Source organism: Pseudozyma hubeiensis (assembly GCF_000403515.1).
Source record: "Pseudozyma hubeiensis SY62 DNA, scaffold: PHS57, whole genome shotgun sequence".
In the NCBI taxonomy this organism is placed as follows: domain Eukaryota; kingdom Fungi; phylum Basidiomycota; class Ustilaginomycetes; order Ustilaginales; family Ustilaginaceae; genus Pseudozyma; species Pseudozyma hubeiensis.
The window spans coordinates 256,177-279,490 of NW_012133839.1; the positions used below are offsets into that span (position 1 = coordinate 256,177).

At 56.0% G+C, this 23,314-nt stretch overlaps 13 protein-coding genes across 13 annotated transcripts; 7 read left to right on the forward strand and 6 right to left on the reverse strand.

The window, feature by feature from the left end:
• Positions 1–251: 251 nt before the first annotated feature.
• On the reverse strand, positions 252–1,379 carry PHSY_005974 (transcription initiation factor; the record flags this gene model as incomplete). Its single annotated transcript, XM_012336577.1, has 1 exon — positions 252–1,379. The coding sequence occupies one exon, from the start codon at positions 1,377–1,379 to the stop codon at positions 252–254; it is 1,128 nt and encodes a 375-aa protein (XP_012191967.1).
• A 690-nt stretch (positions 1,380–2,069) lies between these two features.
• On the forward strand, positions 2,070–4,691 carry PHSY_005975 (hypothetical protein; the record flags this gene model as incomplete). The annotated part of the gene is made up of 1 exon (XM_012336578.1): positions 2,070–4,691. The coding sequence occupies one exon, from the start codon at positions 2,070–2,072 to the stop codon at positions 4,689–4,691; it is 2,622 nt and encodes an 873-aa protein (XP_012191968.1).
• Positions 4,692–4,927: 236 nt separating this feature from the next.
• Positions 4,928–5,500, reverse strand: PHSY_005976 (hypothetical protein; the record flags this gene model as incomplete). The annotated part of the gene is made up of 1 exon (XM_012336579.1): positions 4,928–5,500. One exon carries the CDS (start codon positions 5,498–5,500, stop codon positions 4,928–4,930), a length of 573 nt encoding a protein of 190 aa, XP_012191969.1.
• A 217-nt stretch (positions 5,501–5,717) lies between these two features.
• Positions 5,718–6,045, reverse strand: PHSY_005977 (hypothetical protein; the record flags this gene model as incomplete). The annotated part of the gene is made up of 2 exons (XM_012336580.1): positions 5,718–5,884; positions 5,976–6,045. The coding sequence occupies 2 exons, from the start codon at positions 6,043–6,045 to the stop codon at positions 5,718–5,720; spliced, it is 237 nt and encodes a 78-aa protein (XP_012191970.1).
• Positions 6,046–6,098: 53 nt separating this feature from the next.
• On the forward strand, positions 6,099–6,849 carry PHSY_005978 (hypothetical protein; the record flags this gene model as incomplete). The annotated part of the gene is made up of 2 exons (XM_012336581.1): positions 6,099–6,109; positions 6,192–6,849. The coding sequence occupies 2 exons, from the start codon at positions 6,099–6,101 to the stop codon at positions 6,847–6,849; spliced, it is 669 nt and encodes a 222-aa protein (XP_012191971.1).
• A 165-nt stretch (positions 6,850–7,014) lies between these two features.
• PHSY_005979 (hypothetical protein) lies at positions 7,015–9,495 on the forward strand (the record flags this gene model as incomplete). The annotated part of the gene is made up of 1 exon (XM_012336582.1): positions 7,015–9,495. The coding sequence occupies one exon, from the start codon at positions 7,015–7,017 to the stop codon at positions 9,493–9,495; it is 2,481 nt and encodes an 826-aa protein (XP_012191972.1).
• Positions 9,496–9,695: 200 nt separating this feature from the next.
• Positions 9,696–10,529, reverse strand: PHSY_005980 (likely pyruvate carboxylase fragment; the record flags this gene model as incomplete). Its single annotated transcript, XM_012336583.1, has 1 exon — positions 9,696–10,529. One exon carries the CDS (start codon positions 10,527–10,529, stop codon positions 9,696–9,698), a length of 834 nt encoding a protein of 277 aa, XP_012191973.1.
• A 262-nt stretch (positions 10,530–10,791) lies between these two features.
• On the forward strand, positions 10,792–11,714 carry PHSY_005981 (spindle pole body component alp14; the record flags this gene model as incomplete). Its single annotated transcript, XM_012336584.1, has 3 exons — positions 10,792–10,827; positions 10,982–11,159; positions 11,488–11,714. The coding sequence occupies 3 exons, from the start codon at positions 10,792–10,794 to the stop codon at positions 11,712–11,714; spliced, it is 441 nt and encodes a 146-aa protein (XP_012191974.1).
• A 242-nt stretch (positions 11,715–11,956) lies between these two features.
• On the reverse strand, positions 11,957–15,979 carry PHSY_005982 (hypothetical protein; the record flags this gene model as incomplete). The annotated part of the gene is made up of 1 exon (XM_012336585.1): positions 11,957–15,979. One exon carries the CDS (start codon positions 15,977–15,979, stop codon positions 11,957–11,959), a length of 4,023 nt encoding a protein of 1,340 aa, XP_012191975.1.
• Positions 15,980–17,518: 1,539 nt separating this feature from the next.
• On the forward strand, positions 17,519–18,799 carry PHSY_005983 (hypothetical protein; the record flags this gene model as incomplete). The annotated part of the gene is made up of 3 exons (XM_012336586.1): positions 17,519–17,665; positions 17,998–18,317; positions 18,604–18,799. 3 exons carry the CDS (start codon positions 17,519–17,521, stop codon positions 18,797–18,799), a joined length of 663 nt encoding a protein of 220 aa, XP_012191976.1.
• Positions 18,800–19,333: 534 nt separating this feature from the next.
• PHSY_005984 (hypothetical protein) lies at positions 19,334–20,225 on the forward strand (the record flags this gene model as incomplete). The annotated part of the gene is made up of 3 exons (XM_012336587.1): positions 19,334–19,648; positions 19,877–20,071; positions 20,169–20,225. 3 exons carry the CDS (start codon positions 19,334–19,336, stop codon positions 20,223–20,225), a joined length of 567 nt encoding a protein of 188 aa, XP_012191977.1.
• A 349-nt stretch (positions 20,226–20,574) lies between these two features.
• PHSY_005985 (cytochrome c oxidase polypeptide iv, mitochondrial precursor) lies at positions 20,575–21,439 on the reverse strand (the record flags this gene model as incomplete). Its single annotated transcript, XM_012336588.1, has 3 exons — positions 20,575–20,621; positions 20,718–20,829; positions 21,137–21,439. 3 exons carry the CDS (start codon positions 21,437–21,439, stop codon positions 20,575–20,577), a joined length of 462 nt encoding a protein of 153 aa, XP_012191978.1.
• Positions 21,440–22,207: 768 nt separating this feature from the next.
• On the forward strand, positions 22,208–23,308 carry PHSY_005986 (hypothetical protein; the record flags this gene model as incomplete). Its single annotated transcript, XM_012336589.1, has 2 exons — positions 22,208–22,623; positions 22,702–23,308. The coding sequence occupies 2 exons, from the start codon at positions 22,208–22,210 to the stop codon at positions 23,306–23,308; spliced, it is 1,023 nt and encodes a 340-aa protein (XP_012191979.1).
• Positions 23,309–23,314: the final 6 nt, after the last annotated feature.

The following is a 23,314-nucleotide window of genomic DNA, read 5'->3' on the forward strand; positions in this document are numbered from 1 at the left end:
TGTCATCACCTTCGAGAAGCAATTTGGTCTAGAGTTGCTCGCTTATGAACGACCCCACACTTCATACAACATGCTTAGAACTGGACGAAAGCTCATAACACTCCAATGTGTTCATGGCAAGACTCTTTGACAAGACACACCGAGCTCGAATTGAGCAGCGGCTGCTCGAAACCCAGACGCGACGAACAACGAATCAGATTTGCGACTGGCTGGATTGTACAAGCAAGATGCAGCTTTTCTTTTGAACGGCTTCAAACATCCAGACGTGAGATATCCATCTGAGGACTCTTTGACAGGATCTCGGGCGTGGCGATCTTGTCCTTGTGCTTGAGAAGCTCCTTGAACGAGTTTTTGATCGTCACATCGCTCACACCAGCCGCCTGGCTGATGCGCTTAGCTCCCTTGTCCACCCCCCACAGTAGCGTCGAAAAGTAGATGCAGGCGGCAGCAATCGTGATGGGACTGCGACCTGCCAAGATGCCCAATTCGCGTACGCGCGCTGTGATGTCTTCGGTGGATCGTGTGATGCGCATCTCGAGTCCCAAATGATTGCAGTAACGCCCAACCAAGTCTGCAGCTCCGGTCGGTCCAATGCCGACCGGTGTCGACGTACCGCTGTTGTTGGCGCTCGCCCTAGATCCATCCACCGATCCAGTGCCCGTCGCATTGAGACCGAACGCCTGCTGCATCTCCTTGAAGCATTGGCCAATGTGCTTCTTAGAGACGCTCGTCAGCGAGCAGATCTCCGGGAACGTTCTCGGAACGTGGTTCATCTTGCAGGCTACGTAGATGGCAGCGGCGATGATGGCATCCGGCTTCTTTCCGCGAAGGATCTTTTCCTCTTCCACTCGGCGGTACGCCTGCTTGGCGACGTCCGAGACTGTTCTGGGCAGATGGATCGAGTCGCATTTGCGCTGGATGTCTTCGAACGCATCGAGCATGTTGCGATCTCTCGTACCCGTGGCACGGTTCATGGTCCTCTGAAGATCCCTCGACGCACCTGTGCCTCCATCCCTGTATCCGATGCGCGATTCGAGCTGCTCGTTGATACCATCCAGTAGCGGATTGCTCGCCGCACCCACACGCGAAGGGTCGTCACCGTCTTCGTTGGCAAACGTACGCCATTCGGATCGAGTGTCGATGATGTTCTCGCCTACGACGAGCCCGCAGTCGGCGCATACCAGGTCGCCCGACTCGAACTCTTCCGCCAGATTGGGCGGATCCGTCTTGCAGTCACGACAGATCAGGCGCACGTTGAGATCCGGCACAAAGTCGTCTTCGCCTTTGGGCGCATCACCACGGTCAGCCGCGTATCTGGCGCTGAGCGCAAAGGGCTGAGCAAATGCATTCTGCTGGGATCTGGCAATGTCGGCCGTCATGACTGTTGTTTCGGCGTCGGCGCTAGCGAATGTGTATTACTGCAGGGTATCACTCTACTGTCTCTTCCTGGCGACACCTTGCTGACAGATGCAATCCAAGATTGGCAATGTTCGGTTCGGGAATCAGATCCTTGAAGTCACAACGACGCAAATGAATGCGGATGACCGTGAAATCAATCTGACTTAAGTTAGACCAGACAAAGCTTGTCGTTGGTCGATTGCCAAAGTCTCCTGATAGCAAGAATAGGATTTCCAATGAATCAAATCGAATGGATGCAACCGAATCGTATCAGCAGCGGGTGTCGTCTGCAAGGATCAAGCAGATGATGGTGGCGAAAGGCAAAGGAACGACCACTGCAAATTCGACTGCGGGTTGATTAAATCATCATGCGACCGTAAATGTAGAAGAGCTGCTCAGCCGAGACGCCGGACTTTACGGACGCTGCAGTCTGCAGTTGAGGAAATGCTGGATGGAATGTCGTGCGAGAATCGCGTCTGGAAATCCTCACAAAGCTCGGAATGCGGAGCGTTGCTCGAACCACGCGCTTTGACTGCGAGAATCAAACACTTTTGGCTTTTTGTGGATGGTCTTCTTGATCGAGCAACTGACAACTCCTTCATCAACACCTTCCGCCTCTTGCCATCGTCACCTCATACGGTACGGCTGCTCACGTTACATTCCAAGCAGCCATGGCTATGGCGACGCAATACGCGCAAGGCGCTGCCTCCACCTCTGCATCCGCTCAGGCTGCTTCGACACGCACGAGCGAATCGAGTTTCAACGCATTTGCACGCGTGCTGCAAGCGTGCAAGGACCTCGATCCAGCCGCCAGAATCGATCCCGACAACGGTACCGCTCTCCTCTTTGCAGACATCTGCTCAGGCCTCGGCGAAGAAGCGCTGGATGACGCAGGCTACATCGCGCGCCGCCAAGATGAGAACCTCGAAGATGACGACAGAGAAGCTTGGGATCTCGAACAGAGCACTTGGAGACTGGTCCACATGCTCACATCCGAAAGGCTGCAGCGCGTCGAGCGCAAGTCGCAGGCTGCATCAGATGAGCAGGACAAGGCTGCACTCTCACCATACGAGACTCCTCTCGCCGCGATACAGAACATCTTTGAAAAGGACGAGCATCTCAACGAGCTTCGAATCATCCGTGAATGGCTCCAAGAGACACTAGTCCCGAGACATATTGTAGAAGTACGCAAAGGCTACCTCGCTTTCACCAAGAATCGAGTGCGCGCCGAGAAGCGTGCAAGTGTTGCAGGTGGATCCACGGCCAGCGACGGACGCAAGTTGACGTTCGGTTCGGCTGCTAGCTCGAGTTTTGCGCCTAAGAACCGCGGTAAGGCCGTCAAGAACCTGGATCCCGATGCTGTTTCACGGGGTGAAGGTGGTCTCGAGCTCGAAGACGCTACCTACGAAAAGGCACTCTTGCGAACGCTGTTCGAGTACGCGCGCGCAGGAAGACTAGACGCTGCCTTCGACCTCTGCCACCAAATCGATCAGAGCTGGCGAGCCGCAACGCTGCGAGGTGCCATGCTCTACCACGACCCTTCCGTCAGTGCCGAGCCGCAGGACGTCGACCGTGTCGTGGGCAACCGTAATCGGTCTCTTTGGAAATCAGCGTGTCGCAAGCTCTCTGCAAACTCCAATCTCGACGAATTCGAACGAGCGCTGTACGGATCTTTGGCAGGCGAGCTTCAATCGGTAGTCAATGTCAGTCAGAGCTGGGAGGAATTCCTCTGGGCGCACGTCAACGCCAAGCTGGAAGCTGCCGTTGACCTCAAGCTCGACGAGAGGCACAATTGGTGGAGCCAAGAAGCTGACTTGGACCTGTTTGGCGAGGGCGAGCACGGCGCTGTCGAGGTCTCACAAGGAGCTGCCACATCTGGATCTGCATCCGGAACTCAAGCAGGAAACATTGCGAGAGGAGAGGTCGAGGTTGGATCTCTTCACGGCGTCTTCGACAAACTCAGCCAAACACAGTCTCACAGCATCCATCTGCAAGCCAACAATCCGTACCGTTTGGTGCAAAGGAGCATCATCTCGAACAATCTTACGGATCTCTTCAACCGCTTTGCCGACAACCTCGGCGATATGCAGGCATCGCTCGAACCTGCAACCTTTGCACGGCTGCTGCGCTTCTTTGCTCATCTCATCCTCTACCTGCGTCTGCTCTCCATCTCGCTTCCAGATTTTGCATGCAACGCCATCCTCTCGTGTTACGTGCAGGTCTTGGAGGCAGCAGGCGAGACCAACTTGGTAGCCATGTACGCCAGCTCGCTCGAGCCGCAGTCGGCGACAAGGAGCTATGCCAACTTCTTGCGCTCCATGGATGTGAACGCCAGTCGCGAGGCAAAAGCGCATGCGCTTCGACAAGCAGAACAACACAACCTCGATTTGGCAGCAGTGGCCAGGTGCACGGTGGAGATGGCATTCGACGACCTCTTTCCTAGCATCGTCTCTGACTTTGATGAGCCAGCAGGCTTTGGAGGCGGTCACAAGACAAGAGGTGGAGCTGGAAAGCTGGACGCGATCCGATTCGAGGTGCGCCTGGACGGAAACGACGAGGCTCTGGTGCGGGCGATCGACTGGCTGACGTTCGATCCAACAACATATGCCGATGCGATCACACAATCCAATGCTCTCACAAGGCTTTTCTTGTCGACAGGACGCCTGCATGCGGCGAAAGTGCTACGCGAACGCATGCCCAACGAGGTGCTATCGAGCATGGATAGTCTCGACCTGCCGATGGACCAAAGCATCGAGCGCTCCGGTTGGGACACATTCTTCACTGCCTTGGAAGCGCACGTTGCCTACAAGCACTTCTGGACCACGCGACCTGCCGATATCGCTTCATCAGGTGCTCGCGCTGCAGGAGGCATGTCGAAACTGGAACGTATGAACTGGATCAAGGCGCTAAGCCAAGTAGTCGAACAAGCACGTGATCTCGATCTGGTCTTGCTGGAAAGGGATTGGCTCAAGATCCCTCTCGATGTAGGCCGAGGTGGTTTGGAGGCAGAGCGACGAGCTCGAGAGCTGTTCGACATTCGACAGACCTACATCCCCGAAATCGTGTTCCGACTGCACGACATGCTGGTCGAATCGTCGAGCGCCATACCAACCAACCTCAACATGGCACTTCGGCTGTCGGAGATTGTGGCAGACGAACGACACAAGATCTACCTCGAGTTCATTCGAAGCAACACCAACTTGCTGCAGGATTATCTGCTGCGTGTTCGCGAAGCGTCCCTGTTGCTTCTTGACAATGGCGGTGATGTATTTGAAAAGGCGGTGGAGTCGTAGCTTCCTCATTGCAATTCGACATTCGTGATACACTGCCTCATCAACGACCGCGTGAGCTGGGGGCGGACTGTGCAAGCGTTCTGCGCTCCTTGAAGTAGGGATGTGAATGTCGGTCATCGTTGCAACGATGCTCGGACCGAGTCGAGTTTTGCTCAGACGCTCCATCGCACACAATCCAGCACACTTGATTTCTGAAACGAAGAGCCTCTGAATTTGAATCTAGCCATCTAGTTTCATCAAAGAGCGGTTGCACCAGTGGCCACGCCGTGGTTGAGCTGCTTAGCAGCCTGAACGAGACCGTAGATGCACGTGATGTTGCCAGTCCACCAAGCGATAGTACGGCCCCAGGCCAGAGAGGGATCCTCCACGGTAATGTACAACGCAGCAAAGGCAGCACGAGCAGTGAGGTAGACTCCAGCGACGCGGTTGATCAAGCGGTTCGAGGCACCCGCGAATTGAAGCGACAGGATGGTGCCGACAAAGATGGGCAGGTTCTCGATGGCGTTGTAGTGAGCAGCTTCCCAACGCTTGAGACGACGGAGCTGAGCGGGGGTGATCTTGCCAGAGGCAACGTGCTTCTCGCCATTGACGCGGAGGTCGTCGCGAGGGTAGACGTTGTTGTCAAGACCATAGAAGAGCATAGGCAGACGATGCTGCAGCAGGAGGTGCGAGCCAGCAAAGGCAGCAAGGATAGAAACGGGGCCATAGTTGTAGTGAAGGGCGCGCGAAGCGTCTTGGGCGAAGTGAGGATCCTTGAGCGGGTTGACGCGAGAGATGAAGCCTGCGGCTCGGTCGGTGATGGAGCTCATCTTGGATATGTCTGCAAAGGAGGTCTACAGGGAAAGAGGGTCTAGCTGGAAGTTTGCAAGATGAAGGTTGGAAAGCAGGAAGTTGTACAGACTCGGACGGCGACTACGGTGTGAATGATTCCCGCAACACCGATTGATCAGTCACGTATCACACGCGAGTTGCCGATGCGAAGCGATTGATTGATGGCTTGATCGCTCCAGCGGAAACAGATCCAGCTTAGCGCTCATCCTGGCAGCGCACGTTGCGGACGAGGCGCGCGGCTCCAGGGCTGTTGACCATGCACGAGGACGTCAAGGCGAACGGACAATGCAGATGTCCAAGCGTCATCTGAGGCGAAGCGAAATTCCCCCGATCTCGCCGATCCGAGTGTTGCCGTTCAATTGCTGCAGGGTCCAGAAGATTTCATTCTGCGTTTCTTGTCCCCCTCTTTGAGCCATTCCGCATCCCCGTTGCGAGAAGTCCATCAGCGCTCACCACCAACGACGATCATCAGCATGAGTGCCGCATCGACGTCGAGGGAGTCAAAATCGACAGCAGCCGGCATCGTCGAGCGCGCAGATACGCAAGAGAGGATCATCCCGGAATCAAGGAGAGCAGATGGATCGTAGGTTTCGCCGCAGAACCAGTCCCTGTTTGGCTACACGCACTGACATGATGAAAACATCTCTTCCTTTGCAATGAAATCGGTAGAGTAAGGAAGGAGCGCAAAGTCAGACCAGGCTTCACGCCAGTTGAAGACGTGGTGCGCTACCGCCCTGCCAGAGCTAGGGAGGCAGAGGAAGCGCGCAAGCGAGGCGTGCCAGGAAGCGCAGCGCAAACCAAAGCATCGACCAGCAGCACATCACCGTCGTCCACAGTGTCATCTCCAAGTGCATCGCTCTCAGGATCAACAGAAGCGGTTCCGCCGACACGACATTCAAGCGTGGCAAGGTCGTCGACAATACCGTCGGCAGCCTCAAACGGCAGCAACAACGGCGAGCAGCCACGCGGCAAATTTGCTCCGCTTGAACCGCCACGGCAACGAAAGGGTGCAGGGGCTCCAGCAGCAACGAATATCACTGCAGCTGGTAGACCCGACAAACAGGCAGACGAGCTGCCGAAGCCATGGCGAAATTCGCGCTTGCGCAAACCGGCAGCGCCCGCGGCAGCTCAGAATGAGGCGGCGGACGTACCGATTGCATTGCATGGAGAGAAAACAGACCGTAGCGGCAAAGCCGACGAGAAGTCGAAGGACGAGACTCACACTGTGCTTGATCGGCAGCCACAAGTAGCAGGCGACGAGTTGGTAGCTCAGCTCGAGGATTTGCGCATTGGCCAAAGCAAAGAGCCATCACAGAATCGAGGTTGAGTGCTTCTGTCGAGCATCTTCATCAAGGCATATAGCTAACTTTGACAAGCTCACACTGACTGTGCATCGCTTCTGTGAGCTCAAAGGAATGCGAGTATGCGCGTATGCAGCGAAGAGCTCCACTGCTGACGGGCCGTAGAGGCAGGCAACAACTGATCTTTGGCAATGGTCGAGGTCAAGTTGGCCAAGTCGACGGATATCTCCGAAATTCAAATGGCGCTTTGGTCACCTTTCCAACTCACATCCTCGGTGACTTTCCGTGACGGCGACACTCGGAACAATGGATCTTGCTCATTGTTTGCATCCTTGCCACCACACAACAAAGGGACTCGTGCATCTCAGTTCTGCGATCAGTTCACACAATGTGAGAGAACAAGAAGAAACGCAGATCCAGAAAATTCTCATCCGCCACGGGGTTGCAACCATCCTTCCGTTGCCATTCGAGGAATCTTCGGAACGACACCTGCAAGGCATCCGTCTACCGCGCTCAACATGTCCAGCGATGATGTAGATGCCAAGGTCATGGGGCCAACCTTGGAGATCGACGATTCCTGCCGCAGTGGCTTCGGAAAGCTGCCGACAGAGCTTCTATTCCACATCATTCGTCTGGCTGCGTCAACCGATCACAAGACTGCGCACGCCTGCGCCTACGTTTCCAAGCTCGTCTGCAGATGGACCGCTCCCGATCGCTGGAGAACCATCATTTGCACCGATGGCAATCAGTTTGATGCCCTTTGGTTTCTCTTGGAGGTTCACCTCACGACACCCGCAACCGATCCGCCCAACGATGTCAAACGTTTCACATCTCTGCCCAGCCTTCAGCCAGGCGCTTTCGTCGAGAGCCTCTTCATCGACACGAGCGACGCGGCATATACACTGGCGGATATTCTGGCTGAGCAGGAAGACACGGTGCTATGTATGGCAGCCTCCTGTCCACGCCTGACCTCGCAGAGTAAATTGATCTGCGGCGAAGGTCACCGACCTCACGAGGTCCAGGACATACTCCGACACTTTCCCTTCGTCAACTACTTGGCTCTCGGCCACATGGAAGCTCAAAATCTCAGACTCGACACGATCTCTCCGGTCAAGATGCTATGCACAGCTGCGAATGAGGGTCCCTTGATACACACAATCGATCAAATGGGTCCTTACCTCAGCAACGATTTCGAGGATCCGCCGTACGTCGATGACGCCCTCTGGCGCGCAGACGGTTCGCGGATCTGGAAGCCGTCCCTCGAATCGTTTCGAAGACGGCTCAATTCTGTTCATTTCGTCGCTATCGATCTCACCAACAAGATCTCGGGCGTCACGATGCCAATTCAAGCGATCGAGACACTGCGCTCGGGAAGCTTTGGAAATTTCTCGTTCGTTCGGCGCATCGCCGATCACCAGGCTGGTGGCCCTCCACCACGCCTCAGTCTGGCTGATCAGGAAGACGCCCTGGCGTCGGAGTGGTACATCTGGCCGGCCGAAGATAGGAAGGGAGGACGTCGGTATACTCGAGGAAGTGATCCTCCCTTAGCGTCGTCATCAGCACGCCTGAGGACAGAAAAGACACAGAATTTGGAGGCCGACGAGGAGCACGGTCTGCATCCTTTCGACAACGAGTACAGTCGTATCAGCTCCAAGTCTTGGAATGCCTTCCATCAGGGCGTGACTAAGATTCGATACGATACTCGCAAGTTTGCGTTCCGCCCCTGCGAGATCACCGCGAGTCGCCTCAAGCCTTTCTTCGAAGAGCTGACGACAACCGGGGTGGAGTCAACGGAAATGAACGGGGATGAAGGGAACGCATCAACGTCATCTTTTACACACAGCGGACCCCGTCATGCAGCACCCCACAGGGGCGCCGGCCACTATTCCAAGCCTGATCCGGGTAGTCAGTCCGGTCGCACGAACTTGACAGCGAAACAAGCCGCATTGAACACATTTGGCTGCAACAAGTTTGAAACGCTTCACCTCTGTTGGGATCCAGTCCCTGGAACCGACGACAACGGAGGGACGACAGCCTTACAGAGAAGCAGCGATGCTCAGACCTCGTCAACTTTCCCCGGCGCCGGAGGGGACGCAGACTGGCCTGTGGAAAGACAAGACATCTGGACCAACACACTGTCACAAAACAACGAAGCGCAAGCTCCCCCGCCACACACGCTCCAGAACGGCTCTACCAGAGCTACATCCTCACGGAGCATCGCCTCGCCTCCTCCCGCTATCGCAACCACACAGCGAGCATCCTGGGCCATCCCCAGCAGCATCGAATCCAAGCAGTCGAAAAACTTCCGCGCCGACCTCATCGACTCGATCCGAACCACCATCGGCTGGACGCGCCAGGACCAACAGCTGCTTAGCGACACCCCCCTTCTCTCCAACCCATCCGATGTCCTGCGACGCTTCGGTGGCGATCAAGCGCGCTACTCTCGCTTCGAAAACATCGTCACCGAAATCGCCCTCCAACAGAACAGCATTGCTGCACAGACCGCGTTTGACGCCGAATCCGTCGCACGCGTAGCACCGGATCACGAAAAGCTGACGACGCGCCTCGTGCCGCCTGCGGAACGACTCAGGTTGGGCGGCATGTATGTTCCCTACACCAAGCAGCAGCGTGTCAGCTGGTTTCTGGCCAACTTGGATACGGACGATGCGTAGGTGTGCCACGCTTGCCGCTATGCAGCCCAATTCTGCTGTCGTGGTACGCTTCAATGCCACTTTGATATCGTCGCATCCGCTGTTACGCACTCGCACTGCCAACGTCAGTTTCATAACGTGTTTGAAATGCAAAAGAATGTCTAGAACCCGCCTGTGCGCGATCAAAGCTTCGCCTTTCCCCCCGTCCCCGCCGCCGCTAGTCACTTACCCTCCACGGCGCTAGCGGCGGGTGTGATACTCAACCCGCTCATACCCTGCAAGGAGCTCATGGTCGGTCTCTCACCTCTCTCCAACGCGCCCTGCGATTCCCTTCTCAACTTTTCCCTCTTGCTGGCCGACATGTACACCCTGGGATATGACAGTGGCGTGATGGCGCCACTGTGCCATCCGCTCTTGCGACCGTCTTCGTAGTGTTTGATCTCGTGGTCGACGGATTCGCCGCGGGCGATGCGTTCGCGTTCGCGCTTGATGCGTTCCTGTGCTTCGTCGCATCTCGTCCTGAGGAACTTGATGACGTCCTTGGGAGACGAGTGGTTGAATATCGCCGTTCCGGCGACGATGATGTTGGCGCCTGCGTCGGCACACCTGTCAATGGTCTTGGGACCTACGCCTCCATCAACTTCGACGTCGAGGTCCGGAAACCTCGCTCGCAACTCGGCCACTTTGGGCATGCACTCCTTCATAAACTTTTGCCCACCGGCTCCTGGCCATACGGTCATTACGAGGATCATATCCACCGCCTTTCCGAGCTCGTCGCTGATCTCGGAAGCTGGTGTTCCCGGGTTGATGGCAACGGCAGCGCGCATCTTGGTAGCTTTGATCTGACGTACGACATCCATAGGATCATCGGTCGCCTCCAAGTGGAAAGTATAAGATGCTCCTCCCGCTTCGGAGATATCCTTGACCCAGTTGCCTGGATCTGAGACCATCATGTGGCAGTCCATAAAGATGTTGGGTACCGCCTTTGATACCGAGGCGATCACAGGAGCGCCCATGACGATGTTGGGCACAAAGTGACCGTCCATGATGTCCATGTGAAGCCAGTCGGCTCCGGCGTCCATCATGCGTTGACATTCGCAATTGAGATTGCCGAGGTCGGAAGCGAGCACCGACGGTGCGATCTTGGTTGCTGGCATAGTGTGTGTGTAGAGGCGGTTTGAGTACGGCGATGCGTGCTGGGATGGACGTGGCGGAAGGATTTGTGAATCCGCTAGTTCTCGTTGTACAGAGTCGAGAAATAGCCGGCCAGTGTGGGGCGTCGCTGGAGAAGAGCGCTATCAGAGCCAGGACTGGCGTATGATGACGGCAGTCGATGCGACAGATCTGATCAAAGTGAGCAATTGGAGTCACCTGTGCGAGACGATGACAGACGCTCTCGAGACCACGATAGGTTGTTGCAAATGGCTAGCAAGCAGCAACGAGGTTCCGAGACGGTCGAACTTAAAGCGTGGAACAAGCTTGTTGATCCTTCGAGCCTTTTGGAAAGGCTGGCTCAGACTTGAGGAAAGTCGAGTCCGATCAAAGCGCTGTTCGAGCGAACGAGTCGTGCGAGCGAGATGCTATATCGGTGCCGAGAGGCTCCTCGTTTGTAGTTTGCCGTCGTGGAGGATTGAAGGGATGTATCTTGCCAGTTCGAGAGGTCGGTGCCGATGGTCGGAATCGAGGTGAGGGTTTCGTGGGATCGAGGCTGAGGATGGTGCAAAAGAGAGCGGAAGGATAGCTTAGCCGGCCAGAGCAAAAGCGAGGTGAGATAGAGCTGCAGCAGCGAACAGTCACCACACCGACCGCTGCACACACCCAACCCAAAAAACTTGGCCCATCCGCAAGCACAGTGCGGCGCGGTGAGGTGCGCTTTCTCTGCGGTCTCTTTTTTCTATCTCCGTGACCCTCCTTCTAAATTTGAAATAAATTCAACACAGCAGACAGGCAGAATCCAAGATTAGAACTGTAATCGATGATGTGACTGACGCTCTCCTCTCTCCCGCTTGGCAGCAATGACCTTGGCGGGCTCGGCGGTGGTCACACAGGAACGGGAAATTCTGAAGAATTCCAACAATGACATCGCTGTTGCTGCTGGTGGATACCGTGTTGGGAAGCAAGCTCGGCTTTCTCTCCCGCATTTACCTCGCTTGGAGCAGCACACCGGAAAAAAGAGGAGCTGTGTTGGCTGCGTTGGATCGCCGATGCATCGTCACCATTGTAACTTCAGTGAAATCTAGAAGACGCCGGACCGTGCTTCCGGTGTCAAGAGCCGTGAAGTATAGCACGCTCGCTTCGACGCTTGCACCTGTCAGTCATTTTGACATGCTGTCATCCCCGCTCAAGGTGATGAGCACTTCCGTCTTCATCGCTTCGGGACACCTCACACATCGATCACATTGATCGCAACTGTCTGTGTCACAATCATAGCATTGGAACGGGTATCACACAATTTTCGTCTCTGGACTGATGCATCTTATGATCAGAAGTGCGAGATGCCTTCGGCCTCCATCTTGCCAATCCTCTTCGACTGCTTGTTGCCGAATTGACGCTTCATCTTAGCTACTGAATCTTCGGCGTTGGTCTTCATCCACGTCAGCGTTCGGAATCCTTTGACCTGTGCAGCGCCTCGCTGATTGCGATGCAATGCGCGTGCGCGTGCTCGTCGGCCTTCCGGGCTGTCCGAGTCGCCATCATCTTCCGCCATTTGATCCAGCTCGGTCTCCGTCAGCGAGAGCGCGTACAGAGAGTCGTCGTCTGCTGCGCCATTCGCCCCATCTTCTCCGAGTACATTTGGCTCCTCGCTGAGGGTCCCCTGCGCAGAAGCGTTGGAAGGTACACGGCCATGTGTCCGAGGTCGTGTCTCTGTGCCGTGCGCGTTGCTCAGGTCCACCTGGCTAGAGCCTCGGTATCGGTTCATTGCCAGCGTGCGAGGTCGTGCTCGCTCACCGGCATCTTGCAACGTCATGTACGTCTCGAACGCGAACCGCATCTCGCTGTCGCCCGCTGTGCAAGAGCGATGCTCCGGCGCAATGCCTCGGTGGAAGATCATGTCAATCTCGACCCAGCCCACCGCTCGAAGCTTGGCAGCGCTGATGGCTTCGTCTGAAATGACCGCTGCTCCAGTGCGACAAACGTCTTCTAGCACCGGAAGCAGCTTGGCCTGCGCAGCCCCATCGTGCGTCTGCAGCAACGCGGGGTCGCTCGTCGCGCGCAACACATCCTGCTCCACCTTGGCCCAATCCGTCGACTCGAACAGACGCAGCCGGCGCTGCACGCGCATCTCATCCGACAGGCGGTTGAGCGGCATGAACGCAAACGCGTGGTGGTGTGTGCGTCCAGGCAAGCGCGAGTCGGTGCGCAGGCTCACGTACACACAGTTCGGATATCGCTGACGAACAGGCAGGCGCATCGGCTCCTTGAGCGCGAAGCTGTAGCTCACCGTAGCGTCGCTGCCCATGCCAGACTCGTAGTCGTCCACTGTTTCTGTGTCGTCCGTCGTTGTCTTACCGCCCACCGTCTCGAGCAAGACGTGGCACGCCTTCTTGTCGAGCAACGTCTGCGGAACGCCCGTCACCTTGATGCTGGCCACCTCGACAATGCCCACGTTCCATCCGCGTAGCGGACGCGGCACCGAAAGCTCGACGCTGCGGAATAAAAGAGTGATACGGATCTTGCCAAAGCCAAGTCCGCCGGTGAGTGTGTGCCATCCGGTGCTCCGGCTGCTCTCTGTCAGCACATCTGCCAGTCGAATCCCGACGCAGCCCAGAATCGCGTCGCTCTCGCGCATCCGAGCGTCGCGCACCGCAAAGTCGAGCCGAGCTGTCGTCCAGTCACCGATGAATCGCTCGCTGCCTGCGTTGATGTACGGTCGCGGATTGAGATTCTTGGTCCTGGTGCGGAAGATGGCCTCATCGTTGAGGAACACTTGGACATACGACGACGGTAGCTTGCCACCTGCACCTCCTTCGGCGTGACTCTCGTCCGTCGGCGCGGGCCCATTCCGAGACTTTTGAGAGAGCCTCTTTGACGCGCCCCCCAGCGACTTTTGCGTGGAGGGGACTTCGAGTCCAGTGATTGAGTGGACGTGGAAAGCGAGGATGCCCGACGGCAGCTCTGCCGTTGGCGGATGCATCGTAGCCTGCTTGGCTCCTTCAATCATCGTTGCGAGCTTCTGAACGCGTTCTTTGCGCACTTTTCTCTTCCGCAGTACCTCGTCGTCCATCGGAAGGCCAAGGCCGTGGACAAACTTGTCGAAGCCTGTCATGTAGGCATGCAGGTCCTGATCGACGCCACTTTCCATCTTCACGTCAGCCTTTTCAGGAAGAGCAGGCAGGTCCTTGTCGTCATCCGTTTTGTGCTTGCCATCGACGGGAGAGACCAGATCAATAGACGCGCTCTGATCTGCAGCGGTGCTGGTGATACCTTCCAGCAGCTTTCGTCTGGAAGGGGCGTGTCCCGTCCCTGGCGCATGGGCGAGGCCAAAGAAGCCGACGCTGTATTTGAGTGTGCCCTGTACCGAAGCGCCCTTCCGCATCGGCTGCAGCTGGTCGGTACGCGTCTCGAGCAAGTTGGTGCTGCGGCCCTCACCGTCTGGGCGAAATTTGCGGATGAGCCGATGCAGAGAGATCTCGACCTTGCCGAGCGGATCGTCGGCCGAGAAGCGATCAGCGTCAAACACTGTGAACCTCAATCGATCGTGGTCGCGCACCTCGTCGGGGGACACGAGCAGGAACCCCGTCTCTTGCCATACGGCGTCGCGCCTCTTTCGGACGATACGTGATGTGAATAGGGGCTTGCCAGCTCGGGCGAACGACGCTTGCACGAAGGGGTCGCTCTGGCCGTTGGAGTCGGCGGCAGCCAGATTGTCCGCCTGGTGGAGCACGAAGCAGATGACGCCGATCGAATAGACATCCTGCGGGCCGTCGCCTGCGCCGAGAAGGCCAGCTACGTCGATGGTGTACGAAAGCGGAGCGATAAAGCCCTTGATGACATCCTCGACCGCATGGAGCACATAAGAGGACATGAGCGGCAGATTCATGGCATCGATAACCATTTTCTTGCCCAGCGGCTTGGCCGAGATCTCGAGCTTGGGTGCTCCCACAAAGGTGACGGCGGCATGCTTGACGAATGGAGCTACAGGTGTCATTTGGAGACGCACACGTGCTTTTCCTTCGATGCCCACCAGCTCAATCCAGACAGGGATGTCGACCGCTGCAAGCTTTTGGAGACCTACGCTAAGGTAGAGTAGCATATGTATCCTTTCCGTCGGGATGTCCTTGAGCTGATCGAAGTCGACCTCGTCATTGGCGCTTTCATCCTCGGCCTCAGTTACTGCGACGGGACCAGAAGCATTGAGCGGTCCATGGCTGGTGTTGGTGGTGGAGCGGAACAGGCCCTTCTTGGGGGCAGCTGCTCGATAGGCAAACGTAACTTCGAGGTTGACAAAATCGCCAACGTCGACACCGACATCGTCGTCTTCGCTGTCTGCGTGGAAAGAGGAGGGCACCCCGTTGGAGGACTTTCCGGCGTCTTTCTGCGCCTGTGCTACAGCGCCTTTGAGGAAGGAGGCGTCGTCGGAGGGCAGAACGCGGAAGCTCTTGACTCGCAAAGGAATCGAGCCCTGGTCCATGTCGTCCACTCGCACATTGTGCACGATACCGGGCACCTGTGTCATGAGGCTGTCCTCGAGCAGATCGACAAAGGGCGCAAAGTAGTCTGCATTGATGAGCGGCCAGGCAGTTGCGAGTGCCTTGTTCAGCCACTCGACCGATTCTTCGCCCTCACCGGGCAACGCGCTGCGCCGAGCTACAGCTTCCATCTCGAGCGCCCACTTGGCGTCGTCTCCCCTCGCTTTGAGCTTCTTGTAAAGGATGTGACCGCTGCAAGTAGAGATCAGGACAGCCGCCAAAATACTGAATCTGGCCAAGATGAGTGCAGCGAGGACGGTGGCTCCGAAGAAGAGCATTGTCATGGGAATGGTTTCTTTGAACGCCGATTGCGCATCGTAGCCAGTGGCGTCCACATCGGGTCGAGCAGATTCGGACTTGTGCGCGCCCAACGTCATTCCGAGAGAGGTTTTGGCGAGGGCGGAGACGTCGGTTTGGGCAGTTCGCTCTGCTTTGCCAGACGAGGCAGTGCTGATGACGGAGTTTCGCTTGTTGGCGGAGGCCTTCTCCGATTCTGGAACAGCGAACCCATCAATCCGTGAGGGACTGGCCTGCAGGTAGGAAAGGTCAGCTTTGTCGGCGTTGGCCATCTGCGGTCGAGCAGGAAGGGGTGGGACTGGTGGGATGGAACGGTCGGACGCGGACGAGAAGCGTTTGGAACGTTGTTGACCGTGCTCGTCCTGGACGTGCAACGACTCCTCAGCATCATCATCTTGGGCTATCGACTGCCTCTTGCCGTTACCAAAGCTAGGTTTGCGCAACCGTGATCGAATGGAGCCGAAGCTAGGTCGACGGCTCGACAGGCTTTTACGAGGGGAAGGCTCGAGATCCGACATGACTGCAAGTGTGCGGGATGCAATCTTTGTGACGGAGCCGCAGACCGCTTCTTGTATGTGATTCGGATGTGTTCGTTTCCAACTGGACCGTGTTTCGTTTATCGATACCTCCACGGGCCGCTATGGAGGTGCGAGCAAGCCAGGTGCTGAATCGGCCAGCTCGACACTCGAGGTGTTGTCTTCGATGAGGCGGTGGTGGAAGTGAGGTGAAGGGAAGCGTTGATAGAGAGCCTGAGATGTAGTGACCAACCCACAACTGCCAGGTGGGTCCGGCTGAAGCTTTAGCAGGTTGTCAACGACTTGAGACTGCTGTCGGCCCGGGTTGCTGGCTCGGTAAGGGCTGAGTGAAGGGCGTGCGCATCAAGGTCAAAAGTGTTGAACACGCAGCGTGACAGCCATCCCAATCCTGCTATCGGTACGTTCTTCGCAAAACCCTCTCGCCTAAAGTCGCCAGCAACTTGGTGCGCGGTCATTCGGGAAGCATACCTCGTGCAGCAATGTAGCAGGACGCAGGACACAGCCTAGCACGGCACAGCTTTATTTCTTGTGTTGCCCACATGCCGAACCATGTTCCTTGTCGGCTGTGCCAAAATTGACAGTTGCTCTGTTTTTTCGATGCGTTTCCCACAGAATTACGTCAATCGACCTGTAGCGTGCAGCATCCATTTTAGCGCTTTAGCACGCACAGGCCACTGGAGGAGCGCACGAGTTGACGGGTAGCCAGATCTTGTTAGATTCTGAAACAGCCAAGATGCTTCCTCTCACGTCGTTCCACTTGCAGGCATCCCATCGCTTCCGACAGATCGTCGGAGGGAGAAACGGTGATGCCGATGAAAAGGACGTGAGCGTAGGGTCGGAATCAGTCTGGTGGCCTAGTAATGACGGCCGAACATGCCTGTCACGAAGCCGAGGCGACAAAGGGTGAGCTTCTCTGAGTGACCAATGCGCGCTCCACTTCGGCTATGAAAAAAAGAAGTTCGGCGACTGGATTTTGGAGTCAGGCTGTAGAAGAAGATTGGATTGCCGTTGCTCATCATATGACAGGCTCCCTCCATGCCATTTTCGACCACGAGTTCGGCAAACTCACTGCGAAGGTCCCCGTCCTCGTTTGCTCCCTGCGTCCCCATGGTCTGAACTTTACAGTCGTGATGCTATGTAGGATGCAACAGGCTTGCGCGAGAGGCCCGCAACGGAAATCCTGTCTCGCTCTGCAGTGTTGATCCTTATACCTCACCGAGCCGCCTAATTCCGGTCCATGAACTGCCTGACGGCAGGCTTCTTCAGCCTGGGATGCCGCCGAACGTCTTGCATGATGGATGGACCGTGCCCGTTGTGCCACACTGTGAAGTAAAACACTTTCCCCGCATGAAAGATCACCAACGCCTCTGCCACATATAAGGTCGACACTTCCTCGTTCCTTTTCTACACACCCTCTCTCCACTCTTTTGCACCGTTGTCCAAGAGATAAAAATGTCGGCTCAATACACTCTCTACTCTCACCGTGGTCCTGGACCTAACCCTCTCAAGGCGGCCGCCTTGATGGAGTTCCTCGGCGTCACCTACGACGTCGTCCCTCTTGACTTTGGTGATGACCCGGAGAAGGGTGTCAAGGGCGCCAAGTTCCTCAAGGTCAACCCTAACGGTCGAGTTCCATGCCTCGTCTCCAACGACAGCGATGGCTTTGCGGTATGGGAAAGCGGAGCAATTCTCTACTACCTTTGCGACAAGCACGACAAGGAGGGTCGATTCCTCGGCAAGACCCCTGAAGAAAGAGCCATCGTGATGCAATGGCTGACGCATCAGCTGTCCGGCCTCGGTCCCACTCAAGTTCGTAGATACATACACTCCATAGATGCAGCATGCCATGTTTGGTGGTGTTATAGAGGAGAGGAGCATGGTCTCAACTTCTTCGCGGACAAAATGCGATCAATCAATACCATGCAATCGCGTTCGCGTCATTTTCGATATTTGTCCGCTGACCAGCTTTCGCTTCCTTTTCGCTTTTTCTCTTCCCACAGGGCAACGTCAACTACTTGCACCACTACTGGACCGGAACCTACGGCGAGAAGCCTCAGAAGTCGGCCTTCACGCGTTTCGAAGGCGAGACCGCTCGTCTCTACCAGGTTCTCGAAGATCAGCTGAACAAGCAGCAGCAGCGTGGCTCGAGCTTCGTCGCTTTGGACCGTCCCACCATCGCCGACTTTGCCTTTTGGTCCTGGGTCCGCATCGCCGGCTTCGGCAACATCGACCTCTCCCCGTACCCCGCTGTTCAGAAGTGGTGTGCCACCATCGAGAACGATGCCAAGTCGCAGGCCGCTATTAACAAGCTCCCCATCAAGTAAAGTCGCAGTCTCTTGGAGGAATTGAGAAACAAGCCTGTCAGACCGGATCACTCATTGGTCCGACGAGAACGAACATCTTGTAGATTCGTCTGATCGGTGAAGCACGCAGGCGCTATCAATGCAACCATCGATTCAATCTGGCCCTGCTTGTTTGCTCTTCGTTTGCCACTGATAGAAAAGGTCGACTTGTTCCTCGCACACGGCTTGAGATGTGAGAGACTGGCCTCCCCCACACCGGCAAGGCCCCGTTGACGCGGTCCAATGCGTGTCTTGGGGAGGTAGCCTCTCACACCACAAGCCGTGTGAGAGGAGCAAGTCGTCGCCGTCACAGGCGGACGAATGGTTTATTGTGTTATGTCGACAGTTGTTTTCAAATTTGGAAAAGCGACTTCGGCTAACCGATCGAGGCACCCAAGACCTCACCGTCGATCCGATTCACAACGACCGGAACATCAACGACATCGTCCTTAACCGCTGATGATCGAACTAGCAGATCGACCATCGGGCAATGCAATTGCGATAGCGACGGGCAAGACGATGTTCGTGAGCTCCACACACGATAGCTTGTAGCTGAGTCACGCGGTCTTTCTCTGCAATGGCTCAAGCGAAAACATTCCGCAGTGTTGAACAGTGACGTGGTTATCTACGTCGAGAGAGGAGTATCGAAGACTTTGCCGCTTCTGGGCCGGCTCTTTCCATGATCACCTAATGGAGCGGTCCCGGTGTTGGCTTGGCGAGAGAGGGATGGTCGTGTGGCTTTGACGTCCGGTTCTGCAGCCGCTACGTCTGCGACACCGTAGCCGAGGTCGAAAGATCGGCTTTGCTAAGCCTTCAGGGTCCACGCCAATTGTACCCTTCCGTTACGATTCTTCTTGTTCGTCCTCAACCTGTTGACCTATCGCCTCAATGCAAGCGAGGATGCAATTGTTTAGGAAGGTGTAGATTCTTCTTTGACATCGTGACCTCGATCCTGTGACGTCGACCACTGAGCGCCGGCGTTGAGAAGTAAGATATGCCGTACACCTTGCGTAAGGGAGACATCATCGTGCCCCTCGACAGCCTATCACTGACCTCAGCCCGCTCTGTGGCTTCGACCGCGCGCTGTCCAGCCCAAGCACTGATGCATTGGGACCGTTCACATGTGAATCAGCATTCCGCCTGTCCGCATGTGTTTCCGGTGTTGCAATGCCGTGATGGAGTTGTACGCGTGTTCCACTCGTATAGCAGGGTACTCTACGCGACGAGCTTGTCGCTACTCGGCAGGTACTTGACCCTCAATGACGACGTTCTGTCCGTCGTGATGTGTGGAGGGCATAGGATCGGCATTGTACGTCGTTCTACCTCTGCCTCCTTGCGACGCATGTCATGCACCCTGTACATCTCTGGAGTGGGACCAGCTGATTGCTCGACGGCCGTCTCGAAGCTATAAAGAACCCAAGTCCAAGAACCCTATCTCGTCCTCCCCCATCAGCCCCGCTAATTCAACGCTACCAAGCACACACACTCTCTCCATCACAACTCTCTTTATCACTCACGTACAACAATGTCGGCCCAGGACGAGCAGATTCCCATCCAGGATGAGTCGGTCCAGGACACCAACGTCGACGCTCAGGCTGAGGACGAGGTCGTCTCGAGCGGATCCGAGCAGAAGCAGCTCAACTCCGAGGCTTCGGAGCTCGACACCTCCAACATCATCGATGACTCTCCCGGTGTCTCGACTCGTGGTGCCAAGGTTGACGCTCTCAAGCAGGTAAGTCATCAGCGTCCGTTGTGTATGTAGCTCACGTTGACGTGCAGCAGCTGACTAGATCTTCCTTGCTTTCCTCGCCGTTTTCCGCGTTCAAAAGGAACGCGAAATTGACCAGGCTGTTGGCGCCGCCGAGAAGGCCGACGAGTCTACCTAATGGACTCGATACTGTAGCTTGTAATTGTGCTTGTCGCACTTAATCTGGATACCAATTCTTACTTCGAAGTGCTCAGGTGTGTGCCCTTCGTTCCTTTACCATGAAATTTCAGCGTCTGTGATCATTTAGTATATGAACTTCGGCGTGGCTCGACCCTGGTGTTGAAGACCTAGGCCAAATCCAGCTCGCAAAACCGGTCCATTCATACAGTCATCCGGCCGATCGAGCGGAACACATGAAGGGAAGGCAGCGAGGCGACCACGAAATCGGAGTCAAATGAGTTGCATTCAGCGTCGGCGATGCGGCAACATGTATGTATTATGCGAATGGTGAGTGTCGGAAGGTCCGTTTAGTGGTGACCGGCGTGCTCGTCGCCCTCGAAGTCCATCTCGTAGACTGTAGTGTAGGAAATATGGAGAAGCGATTCAATGCGAGTGTTAGAATATCGACGGCCTCAGAGCAAGCTGCTTTCCGAATGCTGTAGAGACTTACCACTTCCGCACTCGGGGCATCGGTGGTGCTTGAGCTGGTTGTTGAGGTGAAGGTAGATGGTGTCGTGCGAGTCGGCGGGATAACCGGTGCATCCGACGATTCGGGTAGGCCACTGTTCGAAGAACAGAAGATAGGCGGGTCGCAGCAATTGAACGAGGGTCAGCAAAGGTCGAATGATGAACAGCGAGACTGCCTATGATCGTATCGTTCGAGCTCCGCTGTGGGAAATAGCAACACACGCCGACACGGCAACGCCTGTTCCTGCCTGCTAGATTGGTGTCGCGTTTCAATCGGAACCACCCATGATTGCCCCTTCGACGCAATGTCGTACATGCTTCCTCCGGCTCTCCATCACGGCGCTGCGCCGTAATCAATATATCCTATGCCGTCCTCGTGCAGATCATCGCGCAAAAACTTACGTAGCTCTTAACCTTGATGGGGTTCTGAGTGGTACCCAGGTGGGTCATCTGCAAGGGCTCCATGTCGAACACCTCCACGCCCTGAAGCTTTCCGAGCAGCTCAAAGCGCTCGAGACCGGTAGCTTGCTGCTCGTCGGTGGGGATCTCACCGTCCTTGGCGCCCTCGCCCTGGATGACGGGAGGTCCGGCAGCGAATCGGAGTGCAGACGAGGTGAAAAGTCGCGAGGCCGAGTTGACGGGAGTGGGAGCCACGCGCAGAGCGGCGGGCACGCGGGCGACGAGGCGGCGTGCGGCAAAGAGCATGTTGGGCAAATGACCAGAATAAGGAAGAGGTGACGTGATGGTGACGGTAAAGAATCAGCGTTGCAAGATATCGACCAGAAAATGTCGAACGAGACGAGGTTGCAACTGAGAGACAGATACAGCCCCGATGGCTCTTTCCTTTCTCGCCCTTGATCTTCCGACTTGCGAAGATGCAAACACAGCGACGTTCAAACCGCCAGCCCGTGTCCTTTTCACAATTTGATGCCGAAATTCTCGCGCGAATCAGGCTCGTCTCGGGTCCGACCAGGAACATATTTTTGCTCACTTCAACTTTTGGTTAAGCGTCGACGTAACATTCATAAAAAGTCTCGCTATTTTGGCCGGTGTTTTACCCCGCAAAAAGTGGACCCGTTCGCGTTAGCCGGTACATGTAGAGACCCTCGCGTGTTGCTACCAGCGAGAGAGTGTAAGTCTCAAGTGGCCAAGGCGTCGGTCAAGCCGAGAGCGCTTCATAAAATGTTAAGCAGAACAGAGCTATGCCGGTCAGTCCGCAGCTGTTGCCCCACTCGGTCACGTACCATTGACGTGGGGCGCGAAACATTGGCCCGAAAGGAGCACATGTCGGAGCGCTCAATTCTGTTTCCGTACCGAGATCAGGGATCAGAAGCCTGAGGAGGATGTCATTGGGCTCGGCTGCATACCTGTCTCCACCATCTTGATTCCATCCGGTCCATTCAAAGATTGCTGCCGGCGCCACTACACTCGAGCAGATCGCGACCGAAGCGAATTTGGTCCCTCGCCGTTACCATGCCACCCCGCTCGTTTATTCAAGCTCGCGCCCTGTCAGTAGGGCCCTTCACCTTTCAAAACTCAGCTCGTAGGCAGGTACGACTAGCTTCCAGCCTGACCTCTGCCTATCAGCTGCACCCAACAAAGAAGGATGAAAGCGGAACACTGCTCTCGCGAGTCTCTGGACCCATCGACAAGCCGCTCTGCGAGCTGTCGCTCGGCGAGTTCTGGGAGAAGGCAGCGACAAATTACGCCGATCGACCGGCATTGATATCCAAGCATGAGCCTGCAACACAGCACGCAAAATCATCGTCCGAATCGAGCGACTGCATTCGTTGGTCGTACGGCGCCATGAATGAGCATGTACAGAGCTTAGTCGCTGGGTTGCACGAGCTCGGCGTACGGAAAGGCGACCGCGTAGCCGTTCTCATGATGTAAGTTCCGTCGATGCGCGGAGACGCAAGCCCAGAAGCTGACGCGATCCTGACCTTACCTCACTCCGTCTCAAACAGGAACTGCTCTGCCTACGGAGCGCTGCAGTGGGCATGTGCACAAATCGGAGCAGTGCTCGTCACTCTGAACCCTGCCTATAGCACTTCCGAGCTCCGGCGGGCCATCAATCTCGTCGAAGCCACCTCACTGTTCATGGTGCCGTCTCTTCGCGGAACCAACTACCTCGACTCGCTCCTCGAGCTCCTGCCCTCCCTCTCTAGCAAAGCCTCCACCTCCGGCGATCCGACAATTCTCCAAGACGAGTCGCTCCCGAGCTTGAAACGAATCGTGATGCTAGACAACCTTGACAACAGGCCGAGACACTGGGAGAGCAACAGTGTGCTGGCACAGCAAGGAAAGGACTTCGGCCACGCCATGTCTGCACTCAACCATCGTGCAATTGACTATCGCGAGCTTTTGCTCTCCTCCAGCAAAGCAAATGTGACCCCCGAGGTGTTGAACACGGATGTCATCAATCTGCAGCTCACCTCGGGCACTACAGGCAAGCCCAAGGCTGTTGCTCTCACGTCTCGGAATCTTCTCAATAATGGCATCGCAATCGGTGACAATCTCAGATTCACAGAAATCGACAAGCTATGCAACATTCCGCCGCTGTTCCGTGAGTAGTCGCGC